This window comes from Chrysemys picta, chromosome 12 (assembly GCF_011386835.1).
Source record: "Chrysemys picta bellii isolate R12L10 chromosome 12, ASM1138683v2, whole genome shotgun sequence".
Lineage (NCBI taxonomy): Eukaryota > Metazoa > Chordata > Testudines > Emydidae > Chrysemys > Chrysemys picta.
In genome coordinates, this window is record NC_088802.1 from 47,789,947 (window position 1) to 47,804,924 (window position 14,978).

A 14,978-nucleotide genomic window follows, 5' to 3' on the forward strand; every position below is an offset into this window, starting at 1 on the left:
TCCTCCAATCCATTATGCAACCATGAAAGTGTAATGGCTTTTTGTCACGACTGACCTGCCATAGGCCAAACGCTAGAGGTGAAAGTTTCTATAGCCCATCCGTAATTCAGAGCCTGATCCAACACCCATAAAAGTCAGTGACAAGATTCCCACTGACCTCTGTGGGCTTTGGATCAGGTCCCTGCTGAGCAAGCCAATCAACCAACTATCTATTATTTTCAGTGTTCGCTGTGGAAAATAACCAGGAAACTACAGGTAAGGAGTAAAAATATAACGCATCAAGGTGTTAGCTGATATGTTTTTTAATCCTAAACCTCAATTTAAAGGACATCTGTGGTATAGGGTCGACACATTAATTAAAATCAAATTTCCAGATGAGAGAACAGGATTTTTAGACTCTTCATTCACCGTCCACTAGTGAACAGTTTTCTCTTCATTTTTTCTATGCAACACTTTCCATTCAAGACATTTATTGTCCTGCCAGAGACATAGCCACCTCCCAGCACTGCTTTATTCTCACACTCATGTTTGTCAAAGCACTTCCTTGCTGGAACTAGTTCAACATTTTGTTCCCAACTCCAGGACCAGACATGAACTTTTCTAGTTAACCCAAAGCAAATAGCTACATATGATTGCATTTTTAAACACTCAGCACTTAATCACTTCACTGGAACATAGCTACTGCTTACCGCAAAGCAGCACGGTGGTTCTTTTCAGTGTGTACATTTTTGCATCTGTGTAACACCCTCCACAAATTAATCTTGTCGTGCAACTGTTAAGGGAGGAAAAACTTGAGAATTGTCCCTAAACTGCACTTGATCGCTTATAGCTGGGCCGTCAGATACTGTTTGCTCCCAGTGATGTTTTCACAGTAGAGAAATATCCTGTGCTCTAGTGGGTGCAGATGAAGTCAGAAGGCACTTTTGAATCATTTTGATGGTATCAGCTGGTCTGAAGCTGAACATGTCGATCTGATGAGATCACAGTCCTCCTTTCCCCCATTTGAATTCCATCCCCAGGAGCTGCAGGTGACTGAATAGTATAGCAAATACTAAGGGATGTTTTAAGTAAGAGTTTGGTGCAGTATTTGCATTAACTGATATAGTAGGTAAAGATAGTTCTTGTTTGCAAACTGCAAACTGACAGGAAGAAGGATGGTCTAGTGGCTACAGCACTTGACTGGGGCTTGGGTTCGAGTCCGAGCACAGTGGCAGACATCAAGTGTAACCTGGGGCAAATTACTTAATCTACCCTTTCCACTCTCTAAAATAAGAGGCGATATTTTGCTCTCACACAAGCGTATTATGAGAATAAAACCCATTAATCATTGCAAGATGCTCAGATATGATGATGAGGGCCATATAAGTACCTAGGTAGACAGAATAGATCACAATTTCCATTATTTTTTTTCTCAGTGTTCAAAACTATTGGACAATTATTTCATGCAAATACTTTTCGGCCTATTGGTTGCTTCTGACTTGTTCATTGAGGATATTTGCAATTTGGCCTCTGCTGTTTTGATTGGATGCAGAGAGTAGGTTACAATGCATGCTCTTTTCCTTGTCTAGATGAGAGCAACTCTGCATCAGATTTTCTGTGTGACTATGAACTTTCCTATTTGCATTTTGGGTTGAACTAATTTAGGCCCCAATTCAGCAAAGCACTTAAGCATGTGTTTAGGTGCATCCCTGTTCAGTAAAGCATTTAGAGCCACATTTTCAAAGGTATTTAGGCAACTAAAGCTGTAGATAGGAGCCTAAAATGATTTTTTGAGCAATGTCTATGTAAATCTCACTGGGCACTTATCGACATCTTTAGGTACCTAAATATCTTTGAAAATCTGACCTGTTAGCCTTTGCTTAACTTTAAGCATTTGTTTAAGTCCCATGAAAGTCAACAGGACTTAGGCATGCACTTAAATTTAAGCATGTGCTTAAATACATTGAGGAATAGGGATGGTTTGCTGAATTAAGGCTTTATTGAGGTTGAATTTAAAAAAAAAAATCAAAGTTCCCCAATAATTTTTGCAGTATTCACCCAGAACTTGTTTTAGGTACAGAAGCTGTATAGCACCCAGCCTGCTGTCTGGTATTGTACATATAAAAATAATATATGTTTGAATAAGAAAGGGCCGAATTCTGCTCCTAATTATAGGCTAGAAATCCAGAGTCACACCCCTGACTTCAATTCAGCTTCACAACTCACACTGCACAATTTGGCACCAAATTATAAAGCCCAATTATTTTTTCTGCTTATTCCTAATGCAAGGATTGCCCCTATTTGATGTAATGTCTGTAAGACTAATTTTGAGCTTTGACTATAATATGAAGACAAAGTAAGTTGATGATAATATTTAGTCCTTAAATAGTGCTCCATAAACACTAGTCAGATAATCTTCATTGCACTGGTATTGTTTCTGTTTTCAAATTGGATGAACACGCAGGTGCTTCTGATGTATATTCTGAAATTCATTTTGAATTTTTCTTTCTGTTAACGCATGTGACAGTAAAATAGAGAGCTCAGATATTCACAGGAAATTAACTTGAAAGGGGTACCAACTTGACTGAAATGAATTTATTTTAAAGTCCAAACAAATATGCCTGGAGAAACAAAAAGTGTCATTATTTGCCAACTCTAATTTTTAATATAAAGGTGATTTTGGTAGGTTATAGTTCATAGTTCACAATCCATAGCCTTAAACCTGCAGGGAGCAAAGAAGTGTAACCCTTTTGCTATTCTTATCTGGAATGTTAATGACCCAATTTAAAACATGTTAAATGTGCCTAGACAGCAGAGTGAAGGCCAGATATTAAATACACCTCTACCCCAATATAACGCGACCTGATATAACACGAATTCGGATATAACGCGGTAAAGCAGTGCTCTGGGGGGCCGGGACTGCGCACTCCAGCGGATCAAAGCAAGTTCGATATAACGTGGTTTCACCTATAACGTGGTAAAAAAATTTGGCTCCCAAGGACAGTGTTATATTGGGGAAGAGGTGTACATGTAATAATATCTAATTCCCATTGACTCCAATTGGAGTTGAAGCCGCTCAATATGTTTCAGGATCCGTGCCACTAACTAATAGGTTTTCTCTTGTCAGAGCAAAGAGTTTCATCATCTCAGATGGGAGGGGAACCCCACAAACACACGAAGAAAGTGCTGAGTTCTAATTTCAGAGTGATCCAAATCAAGCATTAGAAAAGCAGGGGAACAGATGTGTGGAGCTGCTGTGTAGTGCAAGGCAACTGCTGCATTGCAGTAAAAATTTCTCTCCTTTTAGGCTTTGCCTTAGAATTGAGAAATACGTGACAGGATCTTTTCTTACATTTATTTTAGACATGCCCTCACCAGTGACAGTTTGCCTTTAAAACCATTCTAATTATGATTTAGATAACTAGAGGATAATCTCTACCCATCTGCCATTCGTTCATCTATCATTTTAGGATTTTTCTCTTGCACCCCTCCCACTAGCATCGAAGCACTGGGTGGGTATATGAAATCTGGCTAATAGAATTCCTTATATTAAATACAAGGAGAATTAATTAGTTATCTTGAGTGTCTTTCCTGAGTAGTATTTATGAAATGGAGTTGCTTGGAAATTGTCAGAGAAAAATGTTTACCTCTCAGTTTTGTATTTTGGGCTCTCAAGATAAAACATACAAAAAGACCTATTTTGAAAGCGACAGGTGTGAGCTATTATACAACCTCCTTAGAAAGGATTGAAAAGCTTAACGCAAATGTTTTTTATTTGTGGTAGCTGAGGTGAAATGAAACAGGTGAAAATTTTGAGTGCAGACAATTTTAAAAACTGCTAAGCTCTATTCTGGTAGGCCACCATATCTACTGTATCACAGTAGCACCCAGGGCCGGTGCAACCATTTAGGCAAACTAGGTAGCCGCCTAGGGCGCCTAGTGGTTGGGGGCGCCTAAAAGCTCGCTCAGGCGAGGAGGTGGAGTGGAGGTGAGCTGGGGCGGGGGGGCGCTGGGAGGGCCGCCCGCAGTAACGGGGGGGGGGGCGGGCGCACAGGGGAACTGCTCCCCGCCCCAGATCACCTCCACTTTGCCTCCTCCGCTGAGCACACAGCCCCCGCTCTAAGTCTCCTCCAATCGGCGCCGCAAGCCTGGGAGGGGAGGAGAATTAGAGCGGCGCCGGCGTGCTCAGCGGAGGAGGCGGAGCCGAGGTTAGCTGGGGCGGGCTCCCCGGGCGGGGTTAGCTGCGGGGGGGGGGTAGCTGCTGCGGGGGGGGGACTCCCCGGGAGCGGGGTGGCGGGCTCCCCGGGTGGGGGGGCTGGGTTAGCTGCCATTGGGGGACGGGGTTAGCTGGGTGGGGGGCGGGGCGCAAGGTGGAAGTTTCGCCTAGGGCGCAAAACTTCCTTGCACCGGCCCTGGTAGCACCACTTACAGTAGCTGCCCTTTTAAACTTTTAGATAACATCATCTCAGTAATTACAATATTTCTTGTATTTCCCATGTTGAGCAATGTCCATATTTTCTCTAACCAGAAGGCACACTGTACTGTTACATTCTTTTTAATAAAGTTATTGTATATGGATTACGGTAGTGGTTTGCTTGTTTAGAACATTATAGCTAGAGCGGGTGAAAAAATGTCTAACAAAGTTCTTCCATCAGAAAATGCCATTTTGTTGAAAACTAAACTTTGTGCTGGAACGAGAAGGTTTCAACAAAGGTTTGTTTTTAAAAAAGACAAAACTTTGAAACAAAGTGTTTCGATAAGGTCAAAACATTAGGAACGTTTTGATTTTTCATTTCAAAATGTACATTATAAATTATATTTTTTTAAAAGTTGAAATGGGAACGAAACATTTCAATTGACCCAAGACAAACAAATTTTTGAAAATGTTGTTGGGTTTTTTTTGTTTGTTTGATTGATTGGGGTTTTTTTGGCCTTGGATCTGCTTCAGAGCTCATATCTATTGCACTGGAATTGGGGATCTCATCTTGGTACATAGCGTACATCACAGAGCCCACCACACAATGTGGAACAACTAGCAGAGTATTAATACAACAATTCCATTGACAGGTATTAAAGATATACTAGCAGAACTGTCTTGAAAAGCTAGTCTAGGCCTATATCCACCAAAGTATCCATTAATTTTTGGGTGCCCAACTCGAGACATCTTGAGCCTGATTTTCAGGTGCAAAACACCTGCAGCTCCAGCTGAGTTCAATGTTATCAGAGCTTCCCTTTCACAGGCAATGGTTATTTTCTTCTAGAGGTCCACAGATGCCTCCTTGGAGTCTCCACAATCCCTTCATTTATTCCCTTTTTACTCTCCCACGCTCCGCCAGGCCTCTTCCTGCAGCAATGAGGGCCTGAACACAGAGTTCAGCAATGCTTCTCCTTCAATAGGCCAAACGGGAGTGCTAGTGTGTGTGCTGAGCAGGCTGCTTCTGTAACATGTCCGCCTCCAGCAATGAGGGAGAGCCAAGCTTCAGTCCTGAATCTCTCTCTCGCTCATATCCAAGTATTTCTTTAATGCTCCCCTCAGCACAGTACATCCACCCAAACTGTAGCTCCCTTGCATGGCATCATGCTGAGCTCTCTTTGCACAGCTGGGCCAGTTGCTTCTAATAATTCGCTTTTAAAAGAAGAAAGCTGTTGGGTAATTATCACAAAGGGACATTGAAAGGGAGTTTAAAGTAACTTGGCAAATAACACGTCACCACTGTAGAGCACTGGAAGGATGTTTTCATAAACAAAAACCCTGCAGGCCGTGCTAGCTTCCTGCACCTGCTTCTTCCCAGCTCAATTAAGGAGTGATATGTTTCTTTGCATCCTACCGCTCTTCCTTTATCCCTTCCCTTAGTTCTTATATCTATTGTTGGGGGCAAAGGGGCCTCACTGTTCTTTTCTAGCCTAGAATAGCAGAGAAGATGCTAATACATGGTACATCCTTGGGTCCTATTTTTCAGGTGCTCACCCACTCAATCTGCATTTTTCTGAGTACCACACAGATACACGTATTTGGTTACCTGCCGATATTTTGGAGGTACCCAGCCAGTTAATCTACTTCAGTCCCATCCCCTCTTCTTACCGAATGATGACAAGCTCCACTGAGTTTCAAGGCCTCTCCTAGTCAGCGTTTTTCTCTGGAAGCTGGATGTGAAATTATTAGGGTATTTAAAAATGGCCTAGCGCTTGTCTTCAGTGCAATAGTTAGCTTGAAGTGGTACACTCAAGTTATTGCAGTCGACCTGACCTACCCTAGCTTGAGTGAGACTGACTACACGGCACAGCAATCGTCAAGTTGCACAGAGTGACTGCATGAGCAGCTGCTGAGTAGTTGTGGGTATGTTTATACTGCAAAGTTATTCCAGGTGATCGGCATGTGGGTTAGCCTGGCCAGTATGTGAGCGTTTCCCCCTGCAAAGCCTTACATGCGTTACTGTATCCTCCCTGTTTCTGCTGTCACTCGTGTGTCTCTGGGGGCAGATCCCAGGGTTCTTTGTGCTGAGACAGACTAGGATTCTTTCCCAGTCAATTCTGTCAGTTGTGGGAGAACTTGTCTGTCCCTCAGGGGAATTGTGGGAAAGGTGTTGGAGGACCATCAGGACTTATGTGATCTTGCTCGAGTCCTCACTGCAAAGCGGGTGGATTCCAGCCTGAGCTTTCACCCATACCCCCAGCTGTTGAAGCAAGCACAGGGTCAAAGCACAAATAAGCACATGCTTGGGGGGGGGTTGTGTATGGATGGTAGAGGGATGTGGGCAACCGTGCATGCATGCGCTAGTATTACAGTGTAGACATACCGTTTAACTTGAGCTAGAGGGGTTTTTGTGTGAATAGGAGTAAGGTTATGAGCAAAACTCGAGTTATAACTCCAAGCTCTTACAGCAGTGAAGAGAAGCCAGATATGCTGCTAGCATGCAGAGACCACTGCCTATCATGCTGACAAATATTATTTCTTTTTTTTTTTACTGGTACTCCCCTGTCGGCTATATCCATCTGTTGTCTCTTGTCTTATAATTAGATTGGAAGCCCTTTAGGGCAGGGACAATCTTTTTGTTCTGTTTTTGTACAGAACCTAGCACAGAGGTGTCCTGCTTCATGACTAGGGCTTCTTGGTGCTATGGAAAAACAAATAATAATAATAATAAGCCCTGAAGAGTTCAGAATTTATGAACAATTTCAGAACCTGTGCCTGGTACCAGCTGCAAGACACTTTTTGAATTTTGCTTTGTTTTAGTTGGATGTTGATTATCTTGGGTTACATCCCCCAGGTTTTTGCTTTGAGTTTTGGGGTTTGGACAATCTCAGAGTCAAACCCTCTGCCAAACCCACAAACTTTCACCCAGTTTCACATGTAAATCTTAAAAGATCACTTATGTGGCTTGGTTTCAGGACAAACCTGTAAATCGGCTCAGATTTGCTTTGTGAGGGTTGTGAACCTCATTGAACCTTCCAACGAACCTGAACTGAGTTCAAGGGTATAATGAAACCTGAAGCAAGGGGAGATGTGCAAATTGTTTTCAACAAAGCCCATCTCCAGGGGAAGCTAACCTACTGGTAGGGCCCTTCCTCTAGTCTTTATGCTTGGGCTATAGGATTGGGCCAGTGGTCTCTGGAACAGGATACAAAGTAAAACTTGTGGCTGCCATAGGAAGAATTGTAACTAATTTCTGCTGTTGCTGATGTACAGAATTTCCAGTGCAACGAAGCTATGTTTGAGGCGGTAGAACAGCAGGATTTGGACGCAGTTCAGATTCTCCTCTATCAATATACACCAGAGGAGCTGGATCTAAACACACCGAACAGTGAGGGATTAACTCCCTTGGATATTGCCATCCTGACAAACAACGTGCCTATCGCTAGGATCCTTCTGAGGATTGGCGCAAAGGAAAGCCCGCACTGTAAGTATAGCAGAACCCAAATTGTGTTGCTCCAAATAATCCATACTAAGGGCTTCCTCTTGCTCTGGGAGGCTCAATTAAATTACATAAAAGAGAAAAATCTGTCTGCTTTTGTTTGTAAGATGAATACAAGCAGCAATGGCACCACGACAACTGGAGACAGTTGCAGGAGTATTTGCTTCCTGAGCACAAGCTCAGCAGGTCTTTCCTGTCTCGTGTCAGCAACTGGGGTGCAACCTACCAACCCAGCAAATCCCAACCTCGAGACTTGCTTTAAGTGGCTCTGGGGATAAAGTTAGCTGTTTGCCATGTCCCGTAAAGAGGGAACACACCAAAATCACGTGGGAATGGCCTCAATAATGTTCAGACATAGCTGCTCACTTTCGCTAGTTCAGTGTGTGACACTTGATTCTATATAGGTATTACTGTGTAGGCACATGAAGACATATGTTTTCCATGTACGCTCAGGAGCCATATTTATCAAAGTTATTGTTATGATAGTAGTTAGTGTGAGACACCCTATTCGCACTAGAATTTACACCCCTCAAGTGCAGATAGCGTAGATGATGGTAGGTTATATGATGCTATAGGGTTAGGCATCATTAAATACTTGACAATTACCAATTATAGCAGCTGAAGTTACCATGGTATTTGCAGTAATCTTCATTCTAAGTATTAGTTTTATGTTTTGAGGCTTGTTTAACCCTTCATTTTAAAGCTCTTTGGGATGAAAGGCGCATAGCAGAAAGCAAAATCTATTAATTGACTGCATCCTCTCTCTGAATCAAACGGCTCTATGGACCTGTCTGCTGTAGGTACATTGTCTACAAAGGTCCCATTGCTGCTAAAACTGGTTCACATCCACTAGTGTTAGCAACCTTGTGAGCCCTAGTGTAGATGTACCAAGACAAGTGGTAAATTAACCATTTACTGTCTTTCAATAATGACAAGATGTTTTTCTAAAGCATATGCTGTACTTCAACTTGTAGGTAGGGCTTTTGATTTTAGGTTTTAAGTGAAAACACACCTATAAAACACCCCAAATACAAAAAAAATAGTGTTTATCCAATGAACAGCCAAAAAAGAAAACCTAGAAATGGTTACTCAATTCAGGTTGACTTCCCTGCCTTCCCTATAGTCGGTGTCCCTGCTCCCTGGCTTGCATCTAACATTAATTCATGCTAGGTACTTTAAACCTGCCTCAGCTACTGAGCGCAGCCAATTCCTACATTCCAATGGACACTCCATAGCTAGGGAGGACTGTATACACGCACACAGAATTCACAACACTTCTGTATTACAAATTGTGGATGCAATTTTAAAAAATTATTAAAAATTTTAAAAATCCATTTTGCTTGAAGATGGAAATTACTATTCTTGACGTCATAAACATTGTACTTTTTGACTACATTGGGATATTAATATGATGGGAAAGGATACAATCGCTCTAGATAATGGTAAGGGTATTTGTATTTTATTTTTTTTATTAAATATCAGCTTCTATTTATGGTAAATATGTATTATAAAAAATGTCAGCCTAGTGCCAGGGAGAGGTATATGAAATGCACTAAACCAGGGATCCATAACAAATATACAAAGCTTAAACTAACATGTACGTAATTTTTATACATGTAATAAAAATTAAAGTTGATCCTATTTAAACAAGAATTTTGGAATGTACACCCCAAAAATCTTCTCATTACAGTATATAAAAAGTAAAAACCCCTGATTTTTGCATATCATCACAGAAAGCAAACTGCTAAAAAAAATGAGCTGCAAACAATGAAACTGATACACCGAGAAACAGAAGCCGTAACTATAAATTACTGGACTCACTCCTGCTCAGTTACCTGGTCTGGATTATGCAGGAGGTCAGACCAGATCAGTGGGTCTGGCCTTAAAATCTATAGATTTAGGGCCAGATTTTTATAGCTATTTAGGAACCTATTGATGTAGATAGTTGCCAGTGGGATTTTCAAAAGTGCTTAGTGCTTCCACTGGGCGCCTACCTGCATTTTAGGCAGCTAAATACCTTTAAGAATCTGGCTCCTAATTCCTATTTAGAGCATGGCCTATTTATGCCATTCAGCCAGTATAAAAGGACCTCAGTGTAAACCCAGCCTTATGAATGTGTAAGATGGGCAACCAGTTGCTGGCAGGGTTACCAAAGCTAAATAACAATGATTGCCTCAGCTGGCATTCCCACCCAAGCCAGGGCTGTTTAACATTATTAACACCGGTGGAGCTGAACTGATGTTAGCAATAGAGGGAAATCTTTAGAAAATAAGTAGATAGGGACTGAGTCAGTAATACAGAGATCACAGGTCCCTAATGGCATTGAGTATATGAAACAGGATAATAGACTCTTATGTCTATGGAGTAATGGGACGATTATTCTGGTCCATGCCATCGTGTCCCAACGAGGTAGCAAGGAGTGTGGAGGTATATCACTGAATATATAGTTGAGCCACTTCCAATACCTCAGACATTAATTCCCACTCTTCTCTTGAGCTAAAAGTCCCATTAAAATCAGATTACCGCAATTTTAGGGCCTCGTCTAAAGTCCAATGGAGTCAATGGGAGTCTTTCCATTCACTTTGATGGGCTTTGGCTCAATGAGAGAATGACAGTAGCAATGAACTGGCAGGATGGCATCGGTAAATATATAGTAACTGCCCCAATGAAAACTCAGGTCAGATTATACCTCCTCACTGCACGGGAACACTAATAGCACTTATTGTGGTTATAAAACTATCCTTTGTCTTCCTTCATGGGACTTTTTCTGCATAATTTGGGGAGTGCGGGGGGGGGGGGGGAGGGAGGGGAGAGGAATTTACCAAGTCAATTAATCAACCTTAAACCATGACACAAACTCTGACGCCTTACTTTTGGCTAAAAATACACAAATATATACGAATTTGTTTTAAAGTGTCAATGCCTATATTTAGGACATTCCCAGCAAGGCTATAATGAGACTGTGTTTGAAGGGTTCAGTCACTGCAGACTGTGTCATTAATTTGAAGTTAGTTAAATTAACAACATTTAGGACTGGCATGTCAATCTCAGTGCTCCAGGAAATTGCACCTTGAGGCGACTCGCATTGCCAATTTTTTTCACTGGCGAGTGTATGTGTGTGCATGTGTATGGGTGTGTGTGTTGGGATTTTTTGCCAGACCCTCAGTGTTGGTACACACCTTTATTGCTTTTCTATGTCCACAGCACTTATATTATCATTTATTCTGGCCTCCTTTAACCTTCCCATGAGATTTTTGCATAGTGTAGCTGCTCAGTGAAAAGAGGGTTTTTTTTTTTTGCTTTATATTTATTTGTTTATTTTTCTGTCATGGTTCATGACTGAGGCTTTAAAAAAAAGTGTGACAGCATTTAGAGTGCATGATTGACTGCTGAAGCAACATTCATTAACCATGACAAATCTAGAGGAAAACACAGTCTTGAGTGTTCTAAACAGCAGTTAAAAAAAAGACTAAACTAATTTTTCATTGACCTCATCTGTAAATAAATGCAGTCTGATGGCAAGCAGGGGCAATCATAAATTAGTATTCATTTCCTGTAATTAATGCAAACATGCCTATGAACACAGAGAATATGAATATATAACCACCTCATTTCCATTTCAAAATATGCCCACCAAATTTCCACTTCACTTATCTTGATTTTCAGTTTTTCTGATTGAAATAATGGTGAAGGTTTTCTCAATAAAACCAGATCATTGGGTTTTTGTCCTCGAGGATCTCAAGTCGCTGCTTGAAAGTGAAAAGCGAAGTGTCGCATTCAAGGCTCCATGGAAAGGCTTTCAGCACCTCTGTGTTTGTCTCCATTGTTCGAAGCTGGCAGTAATCGCTGTTTTACCCTATTCTGCCCCCTTGCCACACTTCACAGCCCGTCCACATTCCTTCTTATATTTAGCCTTTCCTGTTAGAGTGAAATCCCCTCCACCTGCATGGCATTTGGGCTCTGAAGGCCTGACCCAACACCCAATAGAAAGACTCCCATTGACTTCAATGGGCAGAGGGATCTGGAGGTAGAACTCCCACCTGCCCCTTCCCGGTACCACCCAACCCAGTTGCAAAAGGTGTTGGGCAGCTAAACACGTATAAACTTGACCTCTCACTGGCTGCCTCATTTCAGACCCTTTCTGTGGTTCAAGATACCTGTGCCTGGCAACTCTGCCCAGTATCTCCACCCAGCACAGCCCCTGGCCGTCATGCCATCACCCTTTTCTGTCAAGTGACTGTTACATGTGAGGCTCAGAATTCTTTGTTTCCTCTCCCGGGTAATGTGGCCTTCCACTGGCTTTCGCAGTGGGCCACACCCTGAAACCCTCCCTCAGTTTCATCAGTGGGAGCATTCCCTGAGTAAGGAACAAGGGCAATCTCTTTCTTCCTCGCCCATCCCACAAAATACACAGGAGCGGGCCCCGGTGCGGCAATCTCTCCGAGGTCCCTCTTGCAGAGCTTTCCTTGCACCACCCCTCTAGCGGAAGGAGTCCGGGAGCTCTGGATTGTGGAGGGCATGCCGCCTACCAACCCTCACAGACCTTGGTGATTCAGAGCGAAAGGAACCCCGACCCCCAATTCCAAGGGAAGACAGCAGCCCTGCTACAAGAATAGCTCTTCTTGCTCCTCCTCTCCCCTTCCCCCACTCCACACTAGCAACAGGAGTACAGCGGGAATCACACTACCATTAGCTGGGTCCCCTTGTAGCTACACTGCCCTAGCTTTAGAGAGGACACAGGTGACATACCTCCCAGCTGCGTTACTTGGATTTCTGTGTGGAAATCCAAAAGCAAAACAGAGCAACAACTCCCACTACCAGAGCCAGGGCCGGCTCCAGGTTTTTTGCCGCCCCAAGCGGCCAAAAAAAAAAAATGCTGCGGCAGCGCAATCGCACCGCTCCACTCTTCGGCGGCAATTTTGCTGCAGAGCCTTTGCTCCGAGGGGGACTGAGGGACCCGCTGCCGAATTGCCGCCGAAGACTCGGACGTGCCGCCCCAATAGCGGCCGGAGTGCCGCCCCTTGGTATTGGCCGCCCCAAACACCTGCTTCTTTAGCTGGTGCCTGGAGCCGGCCTTGATCAGATCCACGTGAAGCCCAGTCCATATAAACCCCAGCACAAGCTCATTCTTCCCTTAAATACCAAATAGCAGAAGGATATAGTGCAGCCCCTAGAACATTTACATTAACAATTTAAAGCAGGTTGATTTACTCTCCCTGCTCTCAGAGTCCACTTTGTGCTATGTAACCATCTCTCTCTCCTCCACTGATTTTATTCATCATTTGTGCAAAACTAAGTACAAATAAAATTAAAATGCCCAGTGGTTGTTGCCTGCAAACACCTTGCCAAGGCCTGACAACTGTAGAGTTGAATCTTGATGAAGGAGATAAGATCAGATCATCCTCTGGACTTTGGAGGAATGCCAGTTTACACCAGCTGAGAACCTGACCCTTAGAACCTTCCCTCTCAGTCCTGGTATGCTATCAGATATGCTCCACACTTACCATTTGCATGGATCCAGGAAGGTCTGTCACCCTTTGTTGGTCTCACAGAAGGTAGCAAATTCTGAAGATGTCAGCCGATTGTGGTAAGCATGGCTGTGTCCCAAGATGTCCACATGAAGAATGATCATACTTGGAGGAGAGAGGCTGCAAGCCAGCTTCTGAAAGCAGAGCCCTAGAGATGACCCTTCTTCGAAAACCCTTAGGATGTCAGAGGTGTGGAGTAATTCTTTACTCTTCCCCTTGTGGTTGTTAAATACCCGATGGCACTTTTCACATTAGTAAGTGGGATTATCCTTGGACTCCTGCCTAAGCTCCAGTCATGATACTCAAAAAGAGCAGGAGTACTTGTGGCACCTTAGAGACTAACAAATTTATTTGAGCATAAGCTTTTGTGGGCTACAGCCAGGGCCGGCTCCAGGCACCAGCCGACCAAGCACGTGCTTGGGGCGGCACCTTAGAAGGGGCAGCCAATGTTGGGGTGGCGGGGGGCGCGCTCCCTGTTTTTGTTTTTGGGTTTTTTTCGGCAGGGCGGCGCTCGAAGGTTGTTTTTTTTTGGTTTGTTTGTTTCGGCCGGGCAGCATGGGGGGTGTTTCGGCGGTGCGGCACTGGGGGGGGTTCGGCAGCCCGGCGCTCACGGGGGTTGGGGGTTTGGCCAGCCCGGCCCGGCGCTTGGCGGGAGGGCGGGGGTCTGGCCTGCCCGGCGCGCCGGGGGAGGGGCGGGGGATTGGGCGGCCCGGCCCGGCCCAGCGCTCGGAGGTGGGCGGGGGTTTGGCCGGCCCGGCGAGGTGGTCCGGGAGGGCGGGGGTTTGGGCAGCCCGACGTGGCACTCGGGGGGGCGGGGGTTTCGGCGGCGCAGCGCTGGGAGCGGGGGTTCGGCAGCCCAGTGCGGCGCTCGGGGAGGCGGGGGTTTGGGCAGCCTGGCGCAACACTTGGGGTTTGGGCGGCCTGGCGCAGCGCTTGGCGCGCGGGGGGGGGGGGGGGTTGGCGGCCCAGCGCAGCACTGGGTCGGCGGCGCGGCACTCGGCGGGGGGGGCGTGTTACAGTGGGGCGGCGCTCTTCTTTTTTGCCTGGGGCGGCAAAAAATTTAGAACTGGCCCTGTCTACAGCCCACTTCATTGGATGCATAGAATGGAACATATAATAAGGAGATGTATATAGAATTGGAAGGGACCTCAGGAGGTCATCTAGTCCAACCCGCTGCTAAAGGAGGGCCAATCCCCAGACAGATTTTTACCCCACTTCCCTAAATGGCCTCCTCAAGGATTGAGCTCACAACCCTGGGTTTAGTAAGCCAATGCTCAAACCACTGAGCTATCCCTGCCCTCACCCACTACAGAGAACATGAAAAGGTGGGAGTTGCCCTACCAACTCTAAGAGGCTACTTAATTAAGATGAAGCTGTAGCCCACGAAAGCTTATGCTCAAATACATTTGTTAGTCTCTAAGGTGCCACAAGTACTCCTGTTCTTTTTGCGGATACAGACTAACACAGCTGCTCCTCTGAAACCAGTCATGATACTGAGGTTTGAAATGAAAACGTGTACATATCTATGTATACACATCAGAGTATCACTCTGCTTTTT

General features: G+C 44.4%; 1 protein-coding gene across 2 annotated transcripts in view; it reads left to right on the forward strand.

Moving 5' to 3' along the window:
* Positions 1 to 14,978, forward strand: part of ANKFN1 (ankyrin repeat and fibronectin type III domain containing 1) — a 222,155-nt gene that overhangs the window by 131,095 nt on the left and 76,082 nt on the right. For both annotated transcript variants that reach the window (XM_065563524.1, XM_042841026.2), the window contains exon 4: positions 7,667 to 7,877. In XM_065563524.1, the coding sequence (XP_065419596.1) occupies positions 7,667 to 7,877 (211 nt within the window). The remainder of the gene's footprint in view (positions 1 to 7,666; positions 7,878 to 14,978) is intronic.